The sequence below is a fragment of the Bactrocera oleae genome, chromosome 3 (assembly GCF_042242935.1).
Source record: "Bactrocera oleae isolate idBacOlea1 chromosome 3, idBacOlea1, whole genome shotgun sequence".
Taxonomy (NCBI): Eukaryota; Metazoa; Arthropoda; class Insecta; order Diptera; family Tephritidae; genus Bactrocera; species Bactrocera oleae.
The window spans coordinates 61,910,052-61,925,876 of NC_091537.1; the positions used below are offsets into that span (position 1 = coordinate 61,910,052).

General features: G+C 34.1%; 1 protein-coding gene across 2 annotated transcripts in view; it reads left to right on the forward strand.

The window, feature by feature from the left end:
- Pfas (phosphoribosylformylglycinamidine synthase) overlaps positions 1-5,266 on the forward strand; it is a 31,543-nt gene extending 26,277 nt beyond the window's left edge. For both annotated transcript variants that reach the window (XM_070106728.1, XM_070106727.1), the window contains exon 8: positions 3,354-5,266. In XM_070106728.1, the coding sequence (XP_069962829.1) occupies positions 3,354-4,045 (692 nt within the window). In that variant the 3' untranslated portion in view covers positions 4,046-5,266. The remainder of the gene's footprint in view (positions 1-3,353) is intronic.
- The last annotated feature ends 10,559 nt before the right edge of the window (positions 5,267-15,825 follow it).

Here is a 15,825-nt window from a genome sequence, read left to right on the forward strand (position 1 = left end):
GTGTGTTTGGTGGGATGGGCAAGAAATCATCTACTACGAGCTGCTCCCCTATGGCCAAACGCTCAATTCGGCCCTCTACTGCCAACAACTGTACCGCTTGAAGGCAGCACTCATCCAGAAGAGGCCATCTTTGATTAACAGAGGCCGAATTGTGTTCCATCAGGACAACGCCAGGCCACACACGTCTTTGGTGACTCGCCAGAAGCTCCTGGAGCTCGGATGGGAGGTTCAAATGCACCCACCTTGTAGTCCGGACCTGGCACCAAGTGATTACCATCTTTTCCTGTCCATGGCGAACGCGCTTACTGGTGAGAAGTTGGCCTCAAGAGGGGCCTGTGAAAATTGGCTCTCCGAGTTTTTTGGCAATAGGGACGCAGTCTTCTACGAGAGGGGTATAATGAAGTTGGCATCTCGTTGGCAACAAGTTTACGAACAAAACGGCGCATATTTGACTTAAATCGGACAAATGTACACAAAGTTATCATTTTTTGAAAAATCAATAAAAAACCGAACGAACTTTTTACTTTACGTAATATAAACAAAATTCGTGTGAGTGATATGAATGTTATGAAAAACATTAAAATTAAAAATTGTCGCCCAACTTTACCAAATTAAAGGCGAACTCATATAATCTATCAATATAATACAATTTCCTTCATTGAGGTTGGTTCAAAAGTTTCTGAGCTCGTAATGAAAAAAATACTGTTTTTGGAACGAAATATATATTTTTACTTAATATAATCTTCCTTACCTTCAGTACATTTATTCCAATGATCTTCCAGTAATTTTATGCCATCCCTATATTGACTTTCCGGAAGCTCTGCAAAATACCCGTCTACGGCTGTAATAACTTCTTCATTCGACGAAAAACGCTTTCCACAAAGGAATTGGTTTAGGTTTCTGAAGAGGTAGTAGTCGCTGGGAGCCGAATCTGGTAAATACGGTAGATGCTCAAGCAATTCGTACTTTAATTCGTTGAATTTTGTCATTGTTAAAATACCTTTTTGAGCAGGTTCATTGTCTTGATGAAAAATAATTTTTTGTGCTGCAAACCAGGTTTTTTCTCACGAATTTTTTCATCCAGTTGATCTAAAAGTCTGCAATAATATTCACAGTTGATTGTTTTACCTTTATGCAGATAATCAATCGACAAAATTCATTTTGCATCCCAAAAAACTGATGCCATAACCTTCTTTGCTGATCGTTGAATACAGTGGATGCTCAAGCAATTCATACTTCAGGTTCATTGATGAAAAACCAGGTCTCACTAATTTTTTCATCCAGCTGACCCATAAGCTGCAATAATAATAGAGTTGATTGTTTTACCTTTCTGCAGATTATCAATCAACAAAATTCATTTTGCATCCCAAAAAACTGATGCCATAACCTTCTTTGCTGATCGTTGTGACTTCACCTGTTTTTGAAACTGAACAAACAGCTTCAGTCTACCGTAAACGTTCTTGTTTCAATTTCGGATCATGGTGGTAGATCCAAGTCTCATCCATAGTTATAAAACAACGCAAGTAATCGGTTTTATTCTGCTTAAAATGCTCCAAATTATGCTGACAGATTTGTTTTCGATCCAGTTTTGGTTGAATTGTTAACGTGTGCGGCATTAACTTTCCAAACAGTCCATGTAAAATATGAAGTACTCATTCGTCTGAGATGCCTATGGCATTTGCAATTTCACGCTTAGTCAAACTTGGATCTTCACTAACAATATTATGAACTTGCTCAATGATTTCTGGTGTGGTTGCGGTGTTGGTCGTCCTTCGCGTTGATCGGCTTTAAGCCTAGTACGACGACGTTTAAATTCACCAGCCCAAAATTCAACAGTGCGTTTTGAAGGTAAGGAATCTTTAGACACTTCGAACAATTGTTCATAAATGTCCTTCGCTTTTAAACCTTCCAAAAAAATAATCTAATCACTGCACAAATACTCTGACACGTCAACTTCAAATGGCTTGTAAACAAAGAATTAATTGACAGAATGACTTCTAACTTTGCATGTGTTCTCACGATAGATCTACCAGCTTGAGAAAAAAAAATTGGGGCTAGTAGTGCTATTTCTTGCTGAGCAGTACTCACTTTTCAACCAACTTGTATATACATATGTATGTTTATTACCTTCCGTCTACTTTGCGAACTATTTTTATTCTGTCGAAAGCTTAATTATTTGTTTTGTTTAATATTTGGGAGTACATACAGAAAGGTATTATGGTATTAGGTTCTAACATAATACCCATTTCCAAAAACGATTCAAGAATTCGTTTCAATCATTTTAATATGGATGATTTCGAACAAGAAATCTAATTTAAATTGGGTAAGGTTCACATATATAGTTGTATTTAAATCTATCTTAATTTGCAATGAAGTATTAAGAGTTACTTACTTAAGATTTTTTAAATCAAGAAGGTTCAAAATAATTTGGAATCATAAGGAGAAAAGGCGGTCTACACGACCATCCTGACCAACAGAAATTTAAACATCATCTTGAGTCATAATGGGTCGGCTTTAACTGTTTGCGGCTATGTTGACGGTTACGATACACCCGATTTAGAAGGCCCAAGCTTATCTCTTACTGGTGTGTATAAAGTTCAGTTATATTATTATAACCAAGTATGCATGAACCGAATACTAACAAGTAAAAAAGAAGGGTGACAATGTGAAAAAATAAAGGGAATGAGTAAAACATTGCTTCCAAAAACATTTGGAAGTAGCTAATTGCTTAGTAAGGTAGGTATTTACAAATTTTATCTCTTAACCCTTATGTTAGTAACCGGGTACCCCGGTGTATTTGTATGAATAGCTTAAAATAATATTTCAATATTTCATTTTAAGCTCTCAAATCGTCGTTTTTAACTTAAAAGAAAGCTATTTGTGAGTTCATTTTTTTTTTATTCTACGTTGTTATTTTTTTTCTTTAAATTGTCACTGACTATTAATATAATATTTAATAAAATAAACATAATAATAATAATACTCAGATCGTTGCTAAAAGACGTCGGTAAAGTTGGTTACTAACATAAGGGTTAAAACATACTTTTATAGAAGATAATAGTTTGAAAAAAAAAAATGAAAAAGTAAAAACTTAAAAAAAAAGTTACATAGTCCAACTGTAAGTATGTCGTGTGCTTGTATTCTCGGAACGTTGAGTATGGATGTCATTGAAATGATAGTAATGAAAGTGAATGGCGTTTGACACAACACAAAGTTTTTAAATTTGCAATAGAATCATATTGGAGCCCGTTAGTTTAAGTTCTGGGAAATACAATCAATTTCTATTGAGGAAAACAGCTTTTTACAAACCTGTGGTTTATTCTACTTTTATTATATCTTCTCTGCTTTTACAGGAAAAACATATTTAGATCGATACCGTGGCATCATATTCCCCGGAGGCTTTAGTTATGCCGATACTTTGGGTTCTGCCAAAGGTTGGGCCGCCAATATTATGTTTAGCGACTTACTTTCTCCGCAGTTTGAAGCATTCAAACGACGCCAGGATGTCTTTTCGTTGGGAGTGTGCAACGGTTGTCAACTCATGACCTTAATCGGGTGGGTAGGGAATGTTAGCATACCTAAGGGACAAGTAATTGACGTACCGGAAGTTGCTGTTCTTCACAATAAATCGGAACGCTTTGAATGTCGCTGGACAACAATACGGGTTGAAGATAGCAATTCAATAATGTTGAATAAATTAAAAGGTTCCATTTTGGGTTGTTGGATATCGCATGGTGAAGGCAGATTTTCGTTCCGTACTACAGAAGTTTTGAATTCATTAAAATTAAATCGATGTGTTGCTATAAAATATGCGGATGACAAAGGGAACGCTACTGAAGTATATCCAATGAATCCCAATGGAAGTGTTGATGGCATAGCGGGTCTATGCTCAGAGGACGGGCGTCATTTAGCACTCATGCCACATCCGGAACGATGTAGCGCCATGTTTCAATGGCCTTATGTTCCAGCTGACTTTAAAATTAATTCCGTAGAAAGCCCGTGGCAAATCATGTTTATTTCAGCCTATGACTGGTGCACTAAATAACCAAATGATTAATTCTTATTTTTTTTCTTATTCCGTTTTTAAAATATCTATATTATGTTTTGTAATCTCAAAAATATTATTTATTGAAAAGCAAATATACGCTTTGCTTGTACCGATATAAACGATTCCGAAAAAAAAATTAATGTGTATTTAGAAATTATGTGCATATACTGAATTATTTTAAGGAAATACCATAGAACATTATTTTTTTCATTTCCACTTTTTGCTTAGTGTCCAAGATACTTACATATATTACAATCAACCCAATTAACTCAAATGAGAAATGTACATATATGTGATATAAACTCAACCCAAACAGGCTAAATTTAATGTATTGTAATAGGTAGATCAGGAAAAGGTAAACCATAGAATCGGAAATCATTACATTAGGGATATGGGTTTTAGGCGTATTTCTATACCGAATTCATTCACTTTTAGCACTAATCCATATTATGTTTAGCAAACCATGTTCACTAATTTCATTAAAATATTACATATATTAACCAACCCAAAGAGTCAAAGTAAGGTGAAAAGTCAGAAATCACTACATTGTGTTCAAAGTCAGCTGGAAAGTCGTAAGTCATTATAAAGGGTATATTGGGGCTAGGGGAAGGTCTAAACTGATTGATGTAGTATTTGGCATTACTCAAGTATACTTGAATACATATTTCCACGCTATTTGATGAAGATAACTCACACATTGACTAGGTAGAGTAACGAAAATCATGATATGATAATTCGTAGTTTGATTTCACTCATTTTTGTCATTAAACTATTGTGTAACCAATGTCATAAATTATTTTAATTTTGCTAAGACATCTTACATATTGACCGAATTTTACGGAATAATGCCAACCTTAAGTTTACAATTCTAATGTTAGGTATATTGGGGCTAGAAATCGTATTGACCCGATTTTATCTAGTTTTGGCATCACGTCATATACTAGAAAGAGATGCCCTCCTAACTCCATTAAGATACCTCACAGATTGACCGATGCCGCTCTGCACTCGCTTAATTAGATCAGGCACCTCACGCGTTTCCGAATACACCGACGATTGGACCGACGCTATTCGTCACATCGTTTCGCAAAAGCAATGCCGCATATTTTTCGACACAAACAATTATGCCGTTCAAAAAACGTAATGTAAAGTTTTATAATATTGTGTTACTTAGTAATAATTATTATGCGATAATAAATATAAATGGACTTGAAAACTGGATATAGATTTTTATACTCTCGCAACCTGTTGCTACAAAGTATAATAGTTTTGTTCACCTAACGGTTGTTTGTATCACCTAAAACTAATGGATTTAGGTATAGGATTATATATATATAAATGATCAGGATGAAAAGATGAGTTCAAATCCGGGTGATTGAAAGTTAAATTTTATATCTGGAATGGTATGAGAAGACTTGAAAGGAGCCGCGTTCAAAATTGGATAGCGGGCGTGGCACCGCTCACTTTTAGGTGAAAACCCATATCTTGGGATCTGCTTAACCGATTTCAACCAAATTCGGTACATAACATTATTTTCATATTTCTATGTTTTATTGCGGGCGCAATCAGATTAAAACCACGCCTATTTCCCATATAACACCATTTTAAATTCCATCTGATTCTTTCAATTTCCATTATGCAAATAAAGCAACAATGATTGTTTCGGGGTGCGTGAATAATGCGTTTAAAGTGTGCCACATTGTGACCAAAAATTGTCGAAATCGAACCAAAACTGTTCAAGCCTCTAGGTACTAAATATGTGGACCATAACTTTCTTTGCTGATCGTTGTGACTTCACCTGCTTTGGAACTGAACAACCAGCTTCAGTCCACTGCAAATGTTCTTGTTTTAATTTCGGATCATGGTGGTAGATCCAAGTCTCAAAAATCCTAATTTGTTTTCGATCCAGTTTTGGTTGAATGGTTAACGTGTGCGGCATTAACTTTCCAAACAGCTTTTCCATATGTAATTCTCCATGTAAAATATGAAGTACTCATTCGTCTGAGATGCCTATGGCGTTTGCAATTTCACGCTTAGTCAAACTTGGATCTTCACTAACAATATTATGAACTTGCTCAATGATTTCTGGTGTGGTTGCGGTTTTGGTCGTCCTTCGCGTGGATCGTCTTCAAGCCTAGTACGACGACGTTTAAATTCACCAGCCCAAAATTCAACAGTGCGTTTTGAAGGTAAGGAATCTTCAGACACTTCGAACAATTGTTCATAAATGTCCATTGCTTTTAAACCTTCCAAAAAAAATAATCTAATCACTGCGCGATATTCAGTATTTTCCATATTGAAAAAATACTCTGATACGTCAACTTCAAATGGCTTGTAAACAAAGAATTAATTGATAGAATGACTTGTAACTTTGCATGTGTTTTCACGACAGATGTACCAACTTGAGATAAAAAAATTGGAGCTAGCTATTTCTTGGTGAGCACTACTCACTTTTCAACCAACCTGTATTTTCAGAAAGAGGCTCTCTCCGAAGGGCAGTATATATAATATATCACAGATTGACCGTTATTTCTGGTAAAAAGTTAGCACTGGGCCCTGGGGTCCCCATATTCCGAAACGGGGAGCTTGAACAGGTCCGATTTTGACAAATTTTAGACTTGAGATGGTATACCTCAGAAGCACTATTTGTGCTAAGTTGTGCCCCAATATATTCTTTGATGCTTAATTTGTATACTGGAACTGTGTTATATGGGAATTAAACATGGCTGTAATCCGATTTTACCCACTCACTGTGAGGTGAGATATTTAAGTAGCTCCCGAGATATATGGTTTCACATAAATGTGGGCAGTGCAAATTTTGACAGAGGCTCCTTTAAAATCCCCATGTACCACCCCGAATGTAAAATTTAATGTCTCTAACGCATTTAGCTACTGATTTATTGCACTTTTAGTAGTTCTTAACAAAACCGTTATGTGGGGACGGAATTTCATCGACACGCTGTCGACAGAAGAATCAGAAATATTTATGCTGTGCAAATTTCAGCTTTCACATAGCTTGAATTGTTTAGGAGATACAGTGAACAAAATAAAAACTGTGACACCCCAATAAAAATCAATGTTAATTGTTTTTTTCCGAATTTTCTTATGTTAAATCATATTCAACAATTGTTTACAAAAATATGGCTTGTAGTACAACAAAAACCATATAAAGCAAAATTCCAAACATTGCACACAATTTCAATTAATTTTAATCATGAAAATTTTTAACTTTCTAAAAAATTTGTTTAGAAATATTTTATGTATGTAGTTTTGTACCTATTCAATTTAATGTTATAGAGTGTAAGTTTCAAGTCGCTAATGGTAACCGTTGATTTTTGGCAATTTTTTTGTCTAAGGTGTAGCTCATTTTCTTCCATATTAAATAAATTTTAAATGCTAATAAATTTAAATAAGATTAATTTTTACTCAACTTTCAGCTTGCAGACAGACGGACAGACAGACATCCGGATTTCATCTCGTTTCGTCATCCTGATCATTTATATATATATACCTCTATATCTGTCTCGATTAGTTTTAGGTGATACGACAATCGTTAGGTGCACAAAACTAGTATACTCTGTAGCAACATGTTGCAAGAGTATAAAAGGGTGAAGTGACAAATACAACAACAAAGTGCGTGTCAACCGAAACAAAATTTTCCAACATTTTTAACAAACAAAAATTTACACAACCGGGCGCGAAACCTAAGCAAAAAATATAAATAAGAACAAACGGATGCGAATTTTTAAACAAATATATACAAACAAAGAAAACAACAATACAACATACCCGTAAACAGCTGAAGAAGTGCCGGAATTCTCACAAAAGGCATAGGCATGTACTAACCTTATATCCTACAAAGTGAGCGTATTTAAAATTCAAGTATACAGGGTGGCGCATGAATCGTGCTACAAAAACAATCCAGAATAATTTTTTCTTTTAATCTATGCATTGCATTTAGTCTTTTTTTATTGCATAGCGACTTTTATTTTATTATATGTATTTAATCTTTTTTAAAAATTATGAACCGTAAATGACCTCCATGCCATTGTATAAGCCTCCAAGTAACCAAAGAATTGTTTTCCTATGTGTGTAACACAGCTGAGATCACCTGATCGAATCTGCCTGATTTTGACATAGAGATGTAAATAAAAGGGATGGAGCTTAACAACTTGTTTGTGAACATGTATTTGTATAGAAAGCATTAATGAAAACTATCAAAAATAATTACGACACAAAAGTTTATTGCATATTTATTGTTTTTCCTGACCACCTCTGAAGATGTAATGTGGACGTGTTACCGATCTGTTTTTCGGTTTCAGTTCTCCAGGAGGCCTATATTCATCCGTATAATATTAAGAGTATCAAATCAATCTACTTCTCATAACAAACATAACTAGAAAAAATATATTTATATAAAATCAGATACAATTTAGGGATAGTAATAACATTAATCACCTTAAACAAACATATATATAAACAAGTAAGGAAGGGCTAAGTTCGGATGTAGCCGAACATTTTATACTCTCACAAAGTCAAATGGTATACTCGTTTTAGATTTCTTTGGGGATCTTGCCGCCTTGTTCTATGTTGACCGATATTTTCAGTAAAAAGTCAACTGTAGGCGCTGGGGTCCACATAACACGGTAACACACCGTTCAGTCAGATATGTGGGTTTTGTTTTGCAAACAATTGTATATGCCTATACATACTTTCAAAACCTATATTAGCAAACATCCCGCAATAATCTTGTGAGCGAGCTCTCAATTGTACATACAAGTCCGCTTCTAGGGATACCCTACGAATAGAAGGTTCTAATAATTAATTTTTTTTAATAAAAAAAAAAACAAATAAATCGCAAGTAAATACGAAATTGTATTAATAAAGCATTCGTTTTTACCATGGTTAACATGATACGAAACTCCTCTCTTTGCTTTCTGAGAGAGCTCATGAACTTTCAGTGCTGCCAAAAGAAACCGCGAGCATGAGCTACTGAACAGATGACAAGCAAAAAAATTAACTGCCAGATAAAATCCCGTTAAAAATAACTGACAAAATCAGTTCATTATTTTTTATAAGAAAGTTTTATGCTGAAGCAGCAACAGTGAAAGTGATATTGTTTTTAATAAAATAAAAAATATTTGTATATGTGTTCTTATATAAAATAAAATTGGTAAGTACGTTATTAAAACGGTAGCAAATATATGTATCTAATTATATTATGTTTTCCTAACAAATTATAAGAAAATGACTAAATGTAAACATCGGTGTGTGGAGGGATGCGTAGAAGCGCGAAGTTTTTTCCATTTCCCTAATAAGGAGAAGGATGGATCCAGGTTCGAAAATTATTTCAATTAGCAGAAAAATATAATTATTTCGTTAAAATTATTGTGATTTTATTTTATACCTCTATGGGTGATATAGGCCTACGGGGGAACCGAGCACCCTAAACTAACTTTGGTAACGTGCCTTTTGTATACCTCAGCGGTATATTCAATTTAATGGCTATACATTTATCTTTATTTGTGATTCCAACAACTTACACTTATTGCTCGTTATCCGAGCTTACAACTTCTTGCTTATGTGTGTGTTGCTCAATCCGGTAGCCCTTATATAGTAAATCTTTAACAAAAGTTCGCTACTAGAACATTCTGGAAACTACGAATTCGCTGTCTAGTTGTTTCTGGCAATTTATCCTTGTTTCGATTTTGTTCTATCAACTGTGTTCGTCACAATATGATATAACAAAAATGTTGAATGACGAAAAAAATCAAAATACAGCTGCAGAAGATACACGATCTAGACAGGTCGCTTTAAAGAAAAAAAAGTCAAAGATTTTTCTGTCGGTGTTAAAAATCTTTGGACACGACTCCAAGCGGCTCATGACACCATAGTAGAACCTGACGAATCAGATCCCCCACAAAAATTTAAATCCTCGGCTTACGCAAAATACGAAAACTGCCTAGACCAGTATAAACCTACTCAACATCCGAGAGTAGAGCTGCCACAAATACAAAGTCAAGAGGCAAGTTCAAGGTACCCACATGTAACACAGAAACATATAATATATTAGTCAAACAGTTTGCATTAAATAACGACAACGACTACGACAATATTCCCACAGACAGCTGAGACCCTCTACTGGTAAAAATATTCACCGCCGGAAAAATCGTTACTTCTATGGGAGTAATCGCTCTCATCACGAAAAAAGTGCCCAACGCGGCAACAAATGAAAGACTTGCTGACTACCCAATATGAAATATCGGAAAAGGTAGTCTGAACTAAAAACATTCAGTACGACCAAAATTGAAATTTAATAGACCCTAATCCAGTAGCAGAAACAAATGAAACAGAAGCTTTTACAAAACGCAATCGTTCACATGCGAACAAAACAAATATACATCTTACGAACAATGCACAAAAGTTCATAAGCTACAATCTTGCGAAAAGTTTAAATACTGAAAAGTTAACGAACAAAATAATTTTGTTAGATCAAAAAGATCAAAATCAAACTTTGTACAAACTGTTTCTCACATGCGCATGCATATACAAATTGCAAAATCAAATACAATTGCATCTACTCTCAAAAAAAACATCATTCAATGCTTCGTTGTAGCAAATTTCCTAGCCTTTCCTAAAAAGCGCTTACATCAATACAAAAAGAAGGTTCAGCTACATAGCGAAATTTAAAATAGGGCATTACTACTCACAACACAGAGGAGAACTCTACAAACTTAGAGCCTTAAAAGACCAAGGATCACAACGATCATTCATAGTGTCTAGAGCACAAAATTTCCCCCCAAGCGGATAAGAGAATTAAAGCAGAAGCTATAGTCTTACCGCAACTTACAAATATGCTTCCAAGCTATCACATAAATAGCAAGCATTGGCAAAAGATTTCACACCTAAAGCTAGCAGATCCCAACTGACACATACATCTCAATTAGACATTCTATGGTATAATAATAGTAATAATAAATAAATAATAGCAAATATTAAGAGAAAATTTCAAATACTCTTTTGGCTCAAAACATATTTTTGGTGGGATATAAGTGGACAAGTTAAAGAAACACTTTCTATATTGCCAACTAGCCGATACAAAACATATTGTAAATAACCGCCAATAATGTGAATAAATAAAAAAATTTATAATATAATAATAATTCGTCAAAACAAAAAATCAAATAAACACACAAATTAAAGTTACTTCCCTAAAGCACTAAATCCCAAATCAAAATACATACATATTGTAATAATAATTTATAAGCAAAATTGCTTCCTACACATACAGGTAATTATGGACACACCACTACTACATTATCATACATGCTGCGCCCACTGTTACTCTAACAGCAGTACGAGATACTTGGAACGTTTACTGCAAATATGTGCAATATGTTTAATGAGCTAAGCCTCAGTAAATAAACACACCACTCTACCCGACAAAAAGTGGCGCACCCTAATACTGCCCACCACGTAATCACACACCTGAGAACAAATTGGAAAACACCATAGTCGATAACACCACTCTCGCACACAAAACAACACTCCATACTTATACACTAATATACTCAACAAAAAGGATGGACAACAAGACCGCCATTATCATTAGTTATATATTGTACATTCGACCTTTTTCGACACGAAGGTGATTCGACGCGCCACAACATCCATCGCGATCCTGCGTGCCATATAATTCGATTCGACCGCGAAAGTGAAGTAATTTCAACTGTGATGTAGTAAAAGGACATTCTGTGCGTGCGAACTTTAGATTTGATGAGATAGTCGCGTGCTTCCCAGTAAATTGGGGTTCTAGTTTTTTACAGCGAAAAATGCAATGCTAATTCCTATGAAGCCCTTAAATACAATCTTGGTTAATAAATTGAATGTTTTGACGTATTTATTTAGATGTTTATTGCACTTTTAGTAGTTTTCAGCATAACAGTTAGATGGGGAGTGGAAGTGGTTACCATCCGATTTCATCCATTTTCACACTGTATGAGGTGGTTGTGGGAGTGACAACGGTCCGATTTCAGCCATCTGCAATACCAGGTTATTTACTACAGAGAGACAATGACCATATGTACCAAGTTTCATAAAGATGTTTAAGTTTTTATTTATTTTATTGCCTACACGGACAGATGGACGCGCGAGCAAACAGGCATCCGGACTCGTTATTCTATACTCGATATACGAACAATATGGCACAAACCATCCCACGCTTTTCTCACAATAATACAAATATTTTTCAGTCAATATTTCTGTCAGTTTATATAAGGAATTACTTTTCACTTTTTGGTTTGAAGGGGTTTAAAATCGTGTTTTTTAGTTTTTTAAAACTATATTTATTTTTTACTTTTTAGTTTAATAATAATAAATAAGAACCACGTTTTTAGTATTTTGAACCATATTTATTATTGAACCTCACGTATTTTTTTCACTTTCTTTAAGGATGCCTTTGAGTAAATTTGTTATTCAAATGATAGCATATGTCGTTGATGATTTTAGCTGCATAGCTTTGGGGGCATTTTTGGATAGTCGTTGTATGTTTTTCCCATATTCACAGTGTGTAAAAGGAATAGCTGAGGTTACCCAGCAAACATACCAAATTTGGTTGAAACTAGTTCGATAGTTCCCGAGATATAGAATTTCACAATTTTAACACTTCCTCCTATAAAGCTCTTCCGTACCATCTTGTTTGTGAAATTTAATGATAATGGCGCATTTATTTCGTGAGTTATCGCACTTTTAGTAGTTTTCAACATAACCGTTATATGGGGAGATGAATTAGCTTTAACGGATTGAAAGATTGGAAGATATGTACATTAAACCATTTAGGGGGTTACGCCCACTTTTAAAATAATGGGAAACTGTTTTCATATTATTGCATTGTCATCGGCCCTTGACACGTGTGCAAAGTTTCAAGTTGATCAGACTTCTCGAAAGTTGAGTTCTATTATTCCATTACATACATATGTACATACAACCCAAGTTAATATCAGAGTGTTAATAAAAAGTGTTTCAAACTTGTAGGTAACGTTATTCTTCTCCCGAATATACCGCTATTGTGGAAGGCTACTAGATTATATAATAATTGTCGGCATATCTGCGTTGGATACTGTTCAAATATCCTTGGAAATGCTTATCATTGATAATGCTGAGGTGGTACAAAACGTACATATAGGCTTAACCAAAGATAAAATTATATACTATATTCAGTGCACTTGAAAACTAACTATGCACCCACAAATAGGAAATCCATATCACATAAAATAGATAACTACATTTCAAAAAGGAAGATTCCTAAATGTGGCACCTTTATCTTGGAAAGTAGATGTTTTCATGCAATGACCTCTTGTTATCATACGAAGCATTATCATTATTAGGCTTCCAAATACTTGTATTTGTTGTTTGCTTCTGCCTTACTCTTTTTGTGTTTACAAAGGCTTTTGCTTCTGCATTTTCTTCGATGTTGTCTCTCTGTGTTATAAGAGAACATAATTTAGATATAGATCCTTTTAGAGTATTGTTTGAGAGTTTTAATGTAACAACTCGAACGCGACTTGTATTTGTTGTTTGCTTCTGCCTTACTCTTTTTGTGTTTACAAAGGCTTTTGCCTCTGCATTTTCTTCGATGTTGTCTCCTGTGTTATAAGAGAACATAATTTAGATATAGATCCTTTTAGAGTATTGTTTGCGAGTTTTAATGTAACAACTCGAACGCGACCGCCAGTTCCGTGATGCATTTCTAAAGCTTTACCAAAAGGTCACTTAGTAGGTTGTGTATACAAATATTGTATACAATATCTCCTTATTTGATATTGTCGAAATTGTCCATTTATTTTTTTGTTGGAGTGTATGTAAATACTTACTTTTCCAACGATTCCAAAAATCGTGATGAATTTTTTGCGGTAATTTCCACTTATTCCACGAGGAAATTTTGACATCTGTTTCCGAAGAGGGGGTAGATATCAATAAATGCCCTGGTGTTAACGCATCTGCTCCATTATCATCGTTAAAACTGTCATCTGACATTTCTTCAAAAGTTAGCTTTGTTTCTCCAACTGCTCTTTTTAAGTGGTACTTCATACCTTTAACTCCAGCATCTCACAATTACTACAAGTATAACACTATTTTACTTTGCGGGAGGCTACTGAAGAAGAAGTGTACTTGAAAACGCAAATAGCAACTCTGAGAATATAAAATGAGAATTAAACTAATTTAACTTCAAATTTAAATTTAATTAACATTAGCAATTTAAAATTATCTGAAAAATGATTTGCTAACTAAAAATTTATAAGAATGCAGTGTTTCCGCAATATGCATACAACTGAGAACAAATTAATGTGGTTTTTTTAAGAACCCCAATACGATGCGAATAATTGCTTTTATTCGTTTTGTAACATTAAAACTTACTATATTCAATATAAATAACTTTCGGCTATGATTTTTTACTTTGGGATTTGATTCATAAGCTCTTCCAGAATATTTTCAGAAACTCCCAATTCCAGTTTTTTAGTTCCTTCATCAATATCCTATTCCGAACGGGTAGTAGTTTGTCATGATCTCGGGGAAGTGATAAAGAATTCCATATTATATTAAGTCTTCTATTTTTAGATTCATACAAAAATATAAATCGTACAAAGAAATACCACCTTAAATAAATATAATTTTTTAAACAAGAATGTTGCACTATTTAAAAAAATTAATATATACTTCACAAATCTTATTAAAAACACGGACGAAATAATACACTGTTCATATAATTTATCTAGTTAAAAAGTAAACATTCGTTTTTGTTTAAAACTCACAATAAAAGCGACGTTTTTTAAAGTGAAACTTTTTATCAAATTTGCTCGTCCATTTGCACATGTCAGATGTCCCATTACAGCTCTCTATAATTACATATATACATTGTAAGTACATTTGTGTGTACGCATAATCATTCCGCAATCACAAACACACAAACTTACTTCATACAAATGTATACTTGTATGCAAATTACAGCGAAAATTCCAAACATCATGTAAACAACAACATGTAACCAAACTATTCTTCAGCTTTTAACTCTATAGATAATGAAACAGCAATTAAGCAAGCAAAAATGTAACATCTAATGTAGTACGGTGAGGCTCGACATTTTATAAAAGAGGCTCCACTTACTGAATACTTTAGAGAAGTTTTTACTCTTTAAGTGAAAAACAAGAAAAAACGTTTATTTCGTTTTCATCAAGGCTACAATATCTTTCACAAATAAAAAAATATCCACAAAAGACTTTTAATTTGGTCGACCAGTATGTATGGCAGCTATATGCTATAGTGGTTCGATCTAAACAATTTGTTCAGAGTTTACCGTTATGTTTGACAATAATCCATGCTAAATTTCGTGAAGATAGTGACTAATAACCCAACGATTACCGCCTCCCACCCAACCGACTCGAGGGGCGCCGAGTCAAAAAAGCAAGAGAATTTTTTAAGAGTTGAGATCTAAAACTGTTCAGCTACAGAAACAAAAATTTCAACAGCTAAGATTTATAGTTACGATATAATAAATTGTTACGATTTTATTTGTTAAGTCAGTTAAATCAAATGTGCAGAAATGAGAATTAAAATCATGACATATACGGCGGAATACTTCGTTTAGTTTCAAAATTGTATTTACAAGATTTGAATAGTAAGGGTCTAAGCTGCCTCGAAAAGCAAAACGGAGAAATCGAAAAAATTATCCGTTTTTATGCAAATGGCTGTTTCCATATTGAAGGAAATAAACCGTGTTTAAT